At 42.9% G+C, this 12299-nt stretch overlaps 2 protein-coding genes across 2 annotated transcripts in view; both read right to left on the bottom strand.

Annotated features, from left to right (window-relative positions):
• Positions 1–1839, bottom strand: part of ndufa4a (NDUFA4 mitochondrial complex associated a) — a 2436-nt gene extending 597 nt beyond the window's left edge. Inside the window, exons 1-3 of the mRNA XM_080511736.1 lie at positions 1679–1839; positions 1067–1155; positions 187–247 (exon numbers count right to left, since the gene is read on the bottom strand). Coding sequence (XP_080367862.1) covers positions 187–247; positions 1067–1155; positions 1679–1720 — 192 coding nt within the window. The 5' untranslated portion in view covers positions 1721–1839. The remainder of the gene's footprint in view (positions 1–186; positions 248–1066; positions 1156–1678) is intronic.
• A 1272-nt stretch (positions 1840–3111) lies between these two features.
• slc35b1 (solute carrier family 35 member B1) lies at positions 3112–11474 on the bottom strand. The gene is made up of 9 exons (XM_080510811.1): positions 11182–11474; positions 9918–10009; positions 9687–9817; positions 9544–9574; positions 9018–9178; positions 8050–8176; positions 5572–5678; positions 5346–5499; positions 3112–3607 (listed from the first exon to the last, which is right to left on the bottom strand). Exons 1-9 carry the CDS (start codon positions 11304–11306, stop codon positions 3555–3557), a joined length of 981 nt encoding a protein of 326 aa, XP_080366937.1. The 5' UTR covers positions 11307–11474; the 3' UTR covers positions 3112–3554.
• Between the last annotated feature and the right edge of the window lie 825 nt (positions 11475–12299).

The following is a 12299-nucleotide window of genomic DNA, read 5'->3' as shown; positions in this document are numbered from 1 at the left end:
CTTTAACCCGATTAACCCATTTGAATAATCCAACTGAGGGAATTATCCACGACTCAGCTGCACTTCTGGCAAACATCCAGCGTACGATCGCTGGATCAAAACCCCCTACGCTCTGTCTGCCGCGACTGGAGGCTCAGAACATTCAGAGTGATAATGAGAGTTTGTGGAGAGGCGAGAGAGGCACACCTTGTACTGATCGGTCGGGGCGAGCTTGTTCCAGGGCTCTGGGTTGTTCTTGCGATCCCAGCTGCAGAGGAGAGGAGACAGCAGAGAGGTACATGCTGTTAAAGATGAGTAAAGACACACGGTGCCTTGACATTAAGGAGCAGAGACGGCTTCATCTATAACACAGTAACCTGAGCAGGAGCTCAAACCAATAACTCATTCCGTTTGGTGCTCCCTTGCTTAATCGATAGGATGTTGGGGGTTTAAAATGTCAGGAAATAGTGAGGAAAGCGGCGGAAACCGTCTCATTTTGTCTGAACGAACAGTTCACGACAAAAGTGCTGAGGGAATAAGGATATATTCACATTTATCAACCGTTTTTCCTTCTAAAGTGTTTAGTTTTTTCCCCCCAAAACAACCTAGACTGCATACAGCTTCATTTATAAGGCTGTTCAAGTGTCCAACATTTAAACAAGTTTTAACAGGGACAGGTAACTTTAAATACCAGAGGCATAAACACGCATTTGGACTTTGCACGATTCCCCGTGGAGCCGCCCGCAACCCGTTTGGCACCTTCTTTCTGCAGATCATCACGCCGCTCATTGTCTTTAAAGATGATAACAGTTTATCACGACTCACCGAGCTCTCGGGGGAAATATCACCAAAATGTGTCTCTGCATCCCCAAAAGGTTGATAAAAAACAATTTGCAAAGTAATTATGAAAGTAGTAATTGGACAATAAATAGCTGCAACTCCAGATTAAACCACAGTCTTCCTTAAATCCCCCCCTAATTGGACGCACTGAGCACATTCCTGACACACTTGGCATTTTGGGAAAAGGTCAAGAGTGAGACGAGAGACAATAAAAGTGACAAAAAGAGTGTTATGGGCGCCTCCTCACCTAACATCAGGGTTTCTCAGACCGAGACGAGCCAGGTAGGTCAAGGACATGAGTGTTCCTCCTCCGATGAAGAAGAACAGGGGGATCAGCTGAGGAACAAGGAACAATCTGTCAACTTCAGCTCAAGAAAAGAAGAAGGAAAAAAAACACTATCTGAAAGCAAATTTGAGACAGCTGACCGCTTGTTTGGATTGTAGACAATCCAGCAGGGGCAAGCTGGGTCACAGTCCTCACAAACAAGATAAATATGCACTTTAATTTGTTTCCAGCTCTGAACTGGCTACAAGGGACTGGTTGCTAAAAAAAAACAGCTAGCCAGCTAACTAGTTGCTATTTCGTGTTCAGCTCATAAAGCGCTGGAAAGTAAAGCCGTGACCTTATGTGACTCCAAAGCATCAACTTACAGGTGTTGGCCCAGCAAAATGTTTATAAACCCAATAAATTATATAAACGTACAGGAATATGAAGAAAAACAGAGTTCAGTTTGTCAAAGTCAGAGCGGTCGAATGAGAACTGCTAACCAGGTGAGCTAAGCTAACTTAGCTACGCATAAATAGTCGATACGAGCTATAAAATGTCACTTTTTAATAAACTCAAACACGGTATACTCACAGCAGGGTGGTGCCTGAGTTGTTTGCGTATGGTGGCAAGCATTTTGCCGCTTTCAGAGACCGATCTGTGGCGGTTTGCGTAGAAATAACCGGATTACGATGAGTCGGGCCAAAAACAGTGCGCAATTTAATCCGCGTCGAAGAAACGCTCATAGGATGCTCCTGATAATGCCTGACGAGACTGAGCCACTAACAAATGGTTATTAAATTCGATATGCCTCAAATATACATATTAATTCTATTTATATGCTCAAAATACGAAGTAAATTGTGTAGTTTTATCATGTTTTATCACATCGTTCTCCCCTTAAGTTTAATGACGCATTTTAATCTGGCAATTGAAAGCAGGTTATTTCTCCAATTTCAACCCAAATCACTTGATGCACCCACAGCAGTGTAAATACAAGACCCCGCGTTATGGTCCGAACTGTAATCACGGTTAATCAGTGCCGATTGGAAAACCTCTTAGAGGAGTTGTCTCGGTGAAAAAATACAACAGACGTTGATCTGAGTCCATGGAAATTAATGTTTGAATCCCCAATAAGGTTTGCCAAACAAATAAATGATTGATCTCAAAGGTTTTATATGAAGTTTTTTGTGAAATATTTCTTGATTTTAGATCTGGCTGTGGAGTACAGCTAGAAATGCAGTACTTGCACTGAGGAAAAAAAAGAAAAGAATCATAGGTGAAAAAAATAGGTGGACGTTGTCTTTCAATTATACAATTGTAGGGCTGAATCAATTGTAAATGTATTAAAGAAAAAATATATATACGTAAGACCTGATATTACAAATAATATGGTAATCACGTTATTAGATTTAAAACAAATGTTTTTGGTCTCCAATAGGCTTGTAAACCTCCTTGATCAATTCATTATAAAGTGGTCCTTTTGCTTCATCAATCAATATCATTTAAAGCCGTTAAAACAGTGATAAAAAAAAACTAGTTCTTTGACTTAAGCCTGCAGTTCCAGACACAATTTCTTTGGTGGAAAAGAGATTAAAAAAAGACTTGATTTTGCTGAGAAAATTTGCAGGAGTTCACAATTGCTACAGTTGAACTTGGCACCCTGCACACTTGTTTGCATGTTTCATCTATAGCTGCCTCCTCAGTGGTGTAACAGGATCATAACACAAAGTGAGGAGGGAAATTTGTGGGCAGGTTGCCCATAAAATATTAAACTAATGAGAAAAAAAAGTCTGTTTCACACCAGCTTATCAGAACCACTTAACCTCAGTGACTTCAAATGACTATGAATCACCACTATCGGTGAAATGACAGAGATAAACAGCCTGGTGTTAATCAGGAGTGTTGATAAGTTAACTTTATCCTAAAATGGCAGCAGGGGGCGCTGTGATCAGTGTTTAACGTCAGGATGAGATGCAATAAAAGATGTGAAAGCAGAAAAAAGGGGGGAATAATAGCACCAAAAAATATAACAATTTCCCTTTTTATGGCAAGTGATTTTTACCTTGTAGAAAATAAAATTAAAAACGATTCAGGTTACATATAACCGTTTGGAATTCTACTGATGACAATCGGTTTGCACGCTGATGATTACACATATTCAAGCGTCGGTGTGTAAACAGTTGAGTCGATGAGATGAAGCTCAGAGGTCGGGTTTGGTTGGACGTCCGTCTGACGAAGGTGAGCTGGAGTTTTCTGGATGCAGTGATTCATTTCAGCCGCTTCGACGGGGTCTGAATCTCTCGTCACAGCTGAAAAACTACAATGGCCCTCTTTTATATATTTGACTATTGGGGCCACATCTGAACAAGAGTTCAGTTTGCCTGTACAGGACGTCTCGTGAAGAGAGAGACGGCAGCTATAGAGCGTCTCCATCCATCTCCTCTCTCTCTTTGTGTGCTCCGGATGGTTTAGTGCGTCGTCTTCTTGGGGCCTTTGCCGAATTTAGCGTCCAATCCCAGACCTGAGGTGAGAAAGCCAAATGACTGAGGATGAGCAGAAACCAACCAGCTGAATGCACATTATTCCACACTCCTTGTTAAAGAATTACACTTTTAATCTATAAAAACAATTAGGAGTTACGTTCCCTGACTTCAGTTATCCTCTCGCTGCATGTGGGAAGCCTAAGTATCCCCCCGTCAGATCCGTTTGTTATCTTTTAACAAGCACATACAGCAACTGTCTCCCTATTTCAAGGATAATTTCAGTTTATTCCACCCTAGTGTATGTCCCGCTAATGTGTAGATTGCGAGTCTTGAGCTCTGGTGTTCGATAGAAGCGAGCGAGTGGCTGCTTTTCTCTGAATCTCCACAAAACGGAAGAGTGAACACGAAAAAAAAAGGACACAATGCAACGAAGGAAAACACTGAAATAAAAAAATAAACACGAGTCACCTTCAGACGTAGTGTTCGCGTAGAAGTGGGATCTCGCAATCATTTTAAGTCCACCGATTCCATTTTATGCTACCGTCCTATATCTTGGCGTGGCGTCTGTGCTTCAGTCCGCAAAAGCTAATTTTTCTGTGTAAACGTGGCGACACAACCTGCTCTGGGGAGGTCACGTAACATGAAATATTCATGTTGCTCATAAGCAAACTGAGCTACCAGCGCTGGTTTCATCAAACTCCTGACACGGCAGCGTTGAACCCTGATCATTACATTACAAAAAGGACCTCCGTATATTCGAAAATATTTTACATGCTGGTTTGACTGGTTTTGTATGTTTTTATGTCACTGAATATGCCTTCGATTTCCACGATGGGATAGATTGGGGGTGGCTGACAAGCCACACGTGTTTCTTTGCCTGTCAATGTCCGACTCTTTGATCCATTAAATGAGATCATGGGAGCGCGGCTCTTCCAAGTATTAATCGTTCTCGTGTGAAACCCAGAGTTCGGATTTTCCTAAGTCGTGAATGCACCACTCTGCTCACTGCACGATGACAGCAACATCCATCTCACTATCGTTAAATTATAAAGTTCAACACAAAACCTGCCAGAACGAGATAATACCGACGGGAGAACAATAACCGAGGATGATATATTAAAAGAAATAATTAAACTATTAGTTATTACTATGCTAATCATAGAAATAAAGTCCCGGGAAGTAACGTCCATACTACTCTGCGTCGTCCCCCTCAGACTGCATTAACTCACTCCAGACTGGGTGTTAGGATATATTTGGCAGGTCGGGCTAGTTCGAGCATACAACGACATGTAAACAAAGGCTCAGGTACAAAGACACTTCAGATACGCCACACGGAGCAGGTCTATGAAGAAGTTGGAGTTAATTGGTGATGGCAGGAGGTTGTAATAATATTGATATTGAGAAGAAAATGAGGATGAAAGCCACTCTTCAACAAAAAGTTGATTATTGCGAATCGCAACGCTGCCCCCTAAAGCTACTAGTGGCACTGCAACCTTGGTCCTGAACTTCCAGGTTACATAAATAAAAAGGGAATGAAGAAGTACAGCTTCATGTATTCATATGCGAGATTTACACTCGAACAATCGTTGTGACCTACAGATAGTTTCCTGAACCTATGCTGCTTGTTTCCCTGATACTGGCTGGTAGGCAGTCGTGTTGTTGCAGTCCGACAGTGCTTCCTTTATCTAACATGCCTCGCACCATTTCTCTTGAGGAATCTGTGAGTCAGACATAAATGAGAGGACGAGACGGGCTCGAAGTAGGATGAGCTCTCACCGAGGAACACCAGGATGGTTCCCACCCACTGCATGTCGCTCATGACGTTTCCAAACAGGATGACGGAGCCGAGGATGGTGAAGAACTTCCTGGTGGTGGTGACGATGGAGCAGGCCAGCGGCCCGAAGTACACCACCGTCATGAAGATGAAGGTCTGGGAAAGGACTCGGGATTAGACTCTGGCGAGAATAACGGCATTCATTGTGAGCCGTGTAATCCCTCCCACCTGTCCTAAAGCGCTGGTCAGTCCAAACAGGACGATGCTGTAGAAGATGCTGGGGTGGCGTTCGGCAAAACTCAGGAACTCCCACACTTCTCCTGTCCACAGCACGGCTGAGGGGAGCAACAAGTCAGGAACTGTCACTGCTCACAACATCTCCTTCTGGCCCAGATGTGCTCGTGAAGAGCAGACCGGGCTCCAAAGTGTGAGTGTGCGGCTCCACCAAGTGGTCAAGCCAAGTCACAGCGAGTGTAGGAGTGGAGTCTGAAATGCTAACGCTGCAGCCTAATGCTAAAGCAATCCCCACACGCGGCACCTCCTAAAAGGTATTTTCATACGAACCGAAAGTGGAAAAACAGCATTAAAGCTGCGACAGTGAGGCGCAGGTCGGAAACATTGGGAGAATGATAACAGTCTCTCAGTCCTCATATTGGCGGTGACCTTTTGATCTTTATCTAACAGCCCATTAGTGCCTGCCCTTAGAAAGCCCCTCATTATATTGTGTTTGTTTCATGTGCCTCCCTCTTCAGCGAATTACAGCGATCTCCTGTGAGGACCGCCGGCTTTGAGGTGCAGGACTCCTTATCTGTAAAGATAACACTCAACACTTTGCCTCGGCTGAATTAATGAGTTTCTGGTTCCTGAGAGAACACGGCTCGCTTTTTCTGCACCTCTTATTGGATTTGTTTGGGGGGCTTTTTACTTATCACAATTTCCATTAGCTCCTACATCATGGTCGGTTTTGTCCTTGTGAGAATTCATTGCAACAAAACCAGTCCATGCAGCTCACAATGACTCTTAATAGATGAGAAGCCATCACACCTACAGCAGAGCGGGAATTCAGCGGTTATTCATTATATTGCTGCATGGCTGCTCTATACAGCTTGAATACACACATCTTTGGACTGTGGGTGGTAATCAGAGTATTCAAAAGAAATCCCACAGACACACAAGTAGAAGGTGTAAGGTGTGTGAGGTGAGAATAATAAACACTGCAGCAGAGTTACACTGCGATTACAATCAGAAAGACATTTTTGATCTACATTTTAAATATTCTGCTTTCCCCTCCCCCCCCAAAAAAACCCCAATAACTCTCATTTAATGTCTCATCTAAACTACTCTGGCACTCCACACTGCTAAATGACTTATTAAATGTGTAGGAGTCATTTGCGCTTAATCATTTGCACTTAAGTCATTTAGTTTATTTAGACCTTTTTTTGCTGCATTGTTTGTTTTGTGATGGAAATTAGACAAGATGTATATCTAAAAGACATAGGTGACAGTCAGAGGAAGGCACACTTTCGCCACCAAGTATCCAAATAATGCATCAAAAACAAATCCAAACAGAATCGGAATAAACTATATAACCTGCCATTTTAATAAGCGTAAATGGCTCCTACAAGAAAACAAAGGCTGAATTGTTTGAAGCATTTACGGCGCAAAAAGCACACAAACATGGGAACCTGGTCCCCAAGGCAAGTTACGGTGGAGGGAGCATCATAATTTGAGGCTGCTTCATCTCTGATCGCCTGTATAGAAACAACTCTGAATTTCCAGGTTTCTCTGAGGTTTTCCCACCAAAACAATGAGTCTAAACCAAATGCAAGAGGACTTCAAACTAGGAACTTCTGCGTCTGCTGTGCCCCATCAGAGACTAGAATCCATCAGAGATGCTGTAAAATGAGCTCAGAAAGCTCCTCGCAGCCGACATCTAACACAACTGCCTGAGCTCTGTGAGGACAAATAATCCAAAACACCTCCCAACTACTGTACAGCTCTGATAAGCCGCTATTGTTGGGATTTATTTGAGGTTTTTGTTGCCAGAGAAGGTTCAAAGACTTGTTAAAACTTGGGTTTACTCCTTTTTCCCCCCCAGAAGTAAAGAAATATTAGAATTGCTTGAGTGTTGTGTCGGGCGGAAGTACACACTGACCTTTATTTATGGCTGAACGGGACCAGATCTCAAGACATTTTAAAAGGATTTACATGTCGTTTCTACTATCGATTTTTATAACAGTTTTTATTTTCATTTATTTTGTACTTGTGCGGTAGATTAGGTTTATTTTCCAACCATGTTTTCATCACAGAAAACTCAATAAGATTTCACCGACTGGCCCTTTACTTCCTTCAAGCATTGATTGGATAAACTGCTCTGCAACGGCAGCATTTTATCTGGAACTAAAAAGGATATTTGTAGTTAACTTTTTCCAAAAACAAAAGCCATAAAACCCCAAACCTCATCAAAGCTTCACTGTGCTCTCGACACAATTATTCGTGAAGAAGGTTGTGCAGCAGCACATTCATTACCCCGGCGCCTCTAATGAATTCCGTTTTTTGGGGAGTTTTTTTTTTTCTTTCTTCTGGCAGAACTGAACCACATCAAGGTGAGTTTGCTCATTAGTCTCTCCCCCTGATGTAGCTGCGGCGTTCGGCGCCAGGAAGTGTTGAGTTTTGGCGAGACGTGAAGCGGCGTGATGGACTCACCCAGTCCCAGCACCAGAGTGGACCACAGGTTGATGTTGAGCATCATGTGGTTGGCAGTGGTCTGGAAGCGGGATCTCATGTGGTCCTGGGCCACACCGGTCAAACCGTCCAAGGTCAGAGAGACCAGCTGAGGGAGAAAACCGTGGGGGGGGGGGGGGGAGCGAGAGAGAGAGAGAGAGAGAGAGAGAGGCGACGTGTGATTACAACCGTTCACATGATGGAAACGACTGCAGGACCTTTTGATTTAAACGAGCCTCGATTTGCAATTGTCTTGCAGAACCGTGACGCGACTCTTTGACCCGAGTCAGCACTTCTGCATCCTTCAGCGTCCGGAGTGCAGAGATGCACGTGGAAGAGTAATGTACTCAAAAATTCTCTTGAACTTCTCCTGAGGTTTTAGGAAATTCTTCTGACATCCGGTTTGGACTAAAACTACAAAGTAGTCTCTCATGATATTAAAGGTGTGTACCGCAGATAAATAGATTAATTTGTTGAGTCTATCTTCACGTTTTCAAAATGATGTCCATTTCCAAGGGAACAGCAGAAACTCTGAAAATGTTATAATCATGATGATGGGTCAGAAGTGGGTGAAGTTGTTTGCTTTTATAATTAAACTTCACACACGCGTGAAGAAAACAATGTACTATAAACATAAGACATAAGACATAAGTCTACATCACCAAATCAGCTAAATGGACCAAAGATGTAAAGACTGTAGTTTGTTGTACAGACTTTTTAGATATTTTAGAGAGAAGAAGTAAAATACCAACACGTTTATCTCACAAGAAGTGGATCTTCAGGAAAGATCTGTTGCAGAATAAACAACATACAATGATAATAACTTGATATTAACGTCTGTTGGCCATCATTCAAATCTGCCTGAGCACAAACTGAAACAACCGTCATTTTATTCTCCTTCAGGCAGAGCAGAAGTCTGTCCCTTAAGCATGTGACGTGTATGAACTCACCAGCAGAATCTCTCCAAAGCCAAAGACCTGGTCGTCGGCAACGGCCGAGCTCTTGTTGGGTTTGTAGAGGAAAAGAGCGACGCCTCCGACAATCAGCAGCACGCACAGGTACTTAGCCAGTGGGTACTTCTTCCTCAATATCGTCACGCCAAGGATCATCACTGCAGAGAAACAACAACCTCATGAGGCTGAGGGATCTGAGAGAGCGGTCACACTCGTTTGTTCACTTTCATACGTGCTTGTAAGCCACCCCATTCGGTAAATCCCCACACCAGCCACAAGGCATGTATTCAACCATGCGAGCAGCAGCAAATTACTACATTTAATATCTACAAGAAACACGAGAGACTTGTTTATGAGGAGCCTTATTATTATTTTATGTTTTCATAGATCCAGACTGTCAAACACTATTTAATTCAATGGCCACATGCAAACCAATTCATCCTGAATGGGCCGGACCCGGAGGGTATTTTTTGATAACATGTCTTTTACAGGATCACATTCAAATAGATGTCGTGATGTTTACCTGGTATGGGTTTGCAGGATTTCCCCAACACCTGCGATGACAAAAACAACATAACTTGCTTACATCTTACAAATGCAAAACAACAACAAGAGAGCACTGGCGCAGCAAATAAACTCGGGTAAGGTTTCCGAAACAAATCTCACCTGTGTGGGGTAGTTGACGTATTGGAGTGCGGAGTTACTGGACACCATGGCGCCGAGGTAGGAGAGAGAACACAGGCCATAGAGCCAGCTCTTGGTGAGATCCGGCTTGGAGCCCTCGAAAAACTGGATCACTGACCACACACAGAGAAAGCTTGTTTCAAACTGGCAGCGACAGTTATCGTTTCAGTGGAAGAGGGCACAAAATCTGTTTATAGCACATCTCATACTCACAGATCTTAGCGAACAGAACACTGACGATGCACTGGATGAGGACCAGCGTCCGGGCGAATCTGAACTTCTCCTGGCCGTAGTCTCCTCGAGTGCTGCAAGAGCAAGAGAGACAATGATCGTGAAATTGAACTGGCAGCCATCAAGTTTCCGGCCCGGAGGCATCACATTACAACCATCAGGGCGGTGACAAGGACATAGTTTCTACAAAGAGACTTTACAGTTTCAGTTTTTCATTAAATGTTTTGGTGATAATGTGCAGACACAGGCTTCCAATCTTGTTCACAAGACGGCCACTGCAGCACAGACAGAAGTTGTGTGGACATTTGTAACCAGATCTGATACTTGGACTACATACCGCCTGTGTCATGCCTCATGTGACAGTTCACAGAAGCACAGACTACTTCACTTTACTTCTAGAAGATCTACAAATGACACTATTTGCATGTTAAGGAATTACATTAAAAAATTCTTGTTTTTTTAAATGCATGCTGAAGGGAAACCGATTACAAGTCTATTATCTATTAGTCTGCTGATTATATAAAACTCTAGTTACTAGATATTGGAAACAGAGTATAGTAATAGAGGGTTTAGGGATAACCTTGCTTCTATAACATTTGCAAAAAGACAATGAAGGCATTTTATTTAAAAAATAATAGTAACTGCTACAAGTAAGACGAATAGACTGATTAGACTGATCTAAAAAATAACATGAATAAATGGATAGACTACCAACCATAACAACAGTTAGATCTACAAGTAAACAAGTTGACTGCAACTTCCCAACCAAAATTCCTTTCAGTTTATCACCATAAAAACAAACAATAAAGTGTTGATTTTTTTTTTTTTTTTTTAAAGTCTGGGTCATTGCAGTTCTAGCAGTAATTGGCATAAACCATGTTGGTAATCTAAAATCGATTAAATCGATTAAATGTGACCGATCTCTTACAAATAGGTAAACTAAAAGATACAACAATAACACAAACTCTTCCACCAAACTCCAGTCAGAAATCTGACGACTTTACATGGTCTATGTCGCACCGATGCGGCAAACTTTAAACCTTATTATGAGAGGAGATGAGGAATAATGTCAGATATCGCATCGTGCTATGTGTTGGGGAACAGCGTGTCGCCGTGTCAAATGAAACTCAAGCTGGATTTTCCTGAGGAGCTGTCAGTTTGTGAGCAGCTGCTAAATCGTCGGATTTCTGAATGGAGTCTGGTGCGTCCACGGGCTCCTCCGTTAGAGTCGACATTCAGCACTCACATAGTCTCCTGGAGTATTCCGTAATAGAAGTAACAAACGAAGACCCCCAGGAAGCACACCATGAAGCGTATCCGCATGTTGTCCCACAGCGAGGCCGGCTTCCCGGCTCCTTTCCCCGCGGCCATGTCGTCCACCAGTAGCCCGGGTATGCTAACCGACACCGCTCCGCTCCCCGCTCCCCGCACACCGACGTCCCGCTCCACTATCGCCGCCGGTTCGAGCCCCTCCCCCCGGTGTCTTCGCTCCACTCACTGCGGCCGCCCGGCGTTTTTACACATGTATATAAACCACTCGAACATAGATAAAAATCTATGTGTCACTCTTTAATCCGATGTAATGTTATTTGGGTTTATCAAGAATGTCGCGTAGCTTTTGTCGTAGAAGGATGTGGATTACACTGATTGGTCCATGTCAAACTGCGAGGACCAATCAGGAGGCAGATTGGGGTGAAGGGGCAGTGCTTGTTTTAAAAAACCGCAGATCCACGTGTCCCAGGCTGTTTCGACAACAAGCAGTAATTAGTGATTAAGGCGAGGCAGGGTTAGTAACATAGTAATGCTCGTACACGAGATTAACACTGCTTCACAAGGAAACCATGTCTCGGTAATAAAAAATAAAACCTGTTAGACAGCTGCAGCTCATCCACAGTCCTCGCCAACAAAAAGAGTGTGCAGCACATTCCACCTGAGCTTCAATCTCTGCTGGCTGCCTGAGTGTCAAAGGATCAACTTCAAAAATCGTACTTCTTTTGTCTCAGGTTTAAATACATCGTGTTCGTAGAACATGAAACATCCATATCCTGAGGTCCACGGGAAGATGTTTACAAAAGGTTGTCAGAAGAGTCAGAAGAAACAAGGTGAAGCAGATATTAATTCCTATATTCCTCACATGTGGAACAAACGTCATGCTGACACATTCCTTTCTTTTAAATCAGGACGTACAACTTTATTTGTTGAGGCTTTCCATTAAACAATAGATTTATTACCTTTGTCTTTAAAATTACTTTTTTTATTCTCCTTTTTATGCTGTTAAACTTAATCACCTTGTGTTAATGCATTTCCTTGTAAAGCACTGTGAATTGCCTTGTGTCTGAATGGTGCGAGAGAAATAAGTTTTCC

This window comes from Blennius ocellaris (assembly GCF_963422515.1).
Source record: "Blennius ocellaris genome assembly, chromosome: 16".
Lineage (NCBI taxonomy): Eukaryota > Metazoa > Chordata > Actinopteri > Blenniiformes > Blenniidae > Blennius > Blennius ocellaris.
This window is presented reverse-complemented; position numbering and strand designations above follow the sequence as displayed.

Coding starts and splice junctions, on each gene's coding strand:
- slc35b1 (XM_080510811.1), bottom strand. CDS start 11,306: ATGGCCGCGGGGAAAGGAGCCGGGAAGCCGGCCTCGCTGTGGGACAAC. Junction 10,010..11,181: donor GGAATACTCCAGGAGACTAT/GTGAGTGCTGAA, acceptor TTGCTCTTGCAG/CACTCGAGGAGACTACGGCC. Junction 5,500..5,571: donor TGACCAGCGCTTTAGGACAG/GTGGGAGGGATT, acceptor GTCCTTTCCCAG/ACCTTCATCTTCATGACGGT.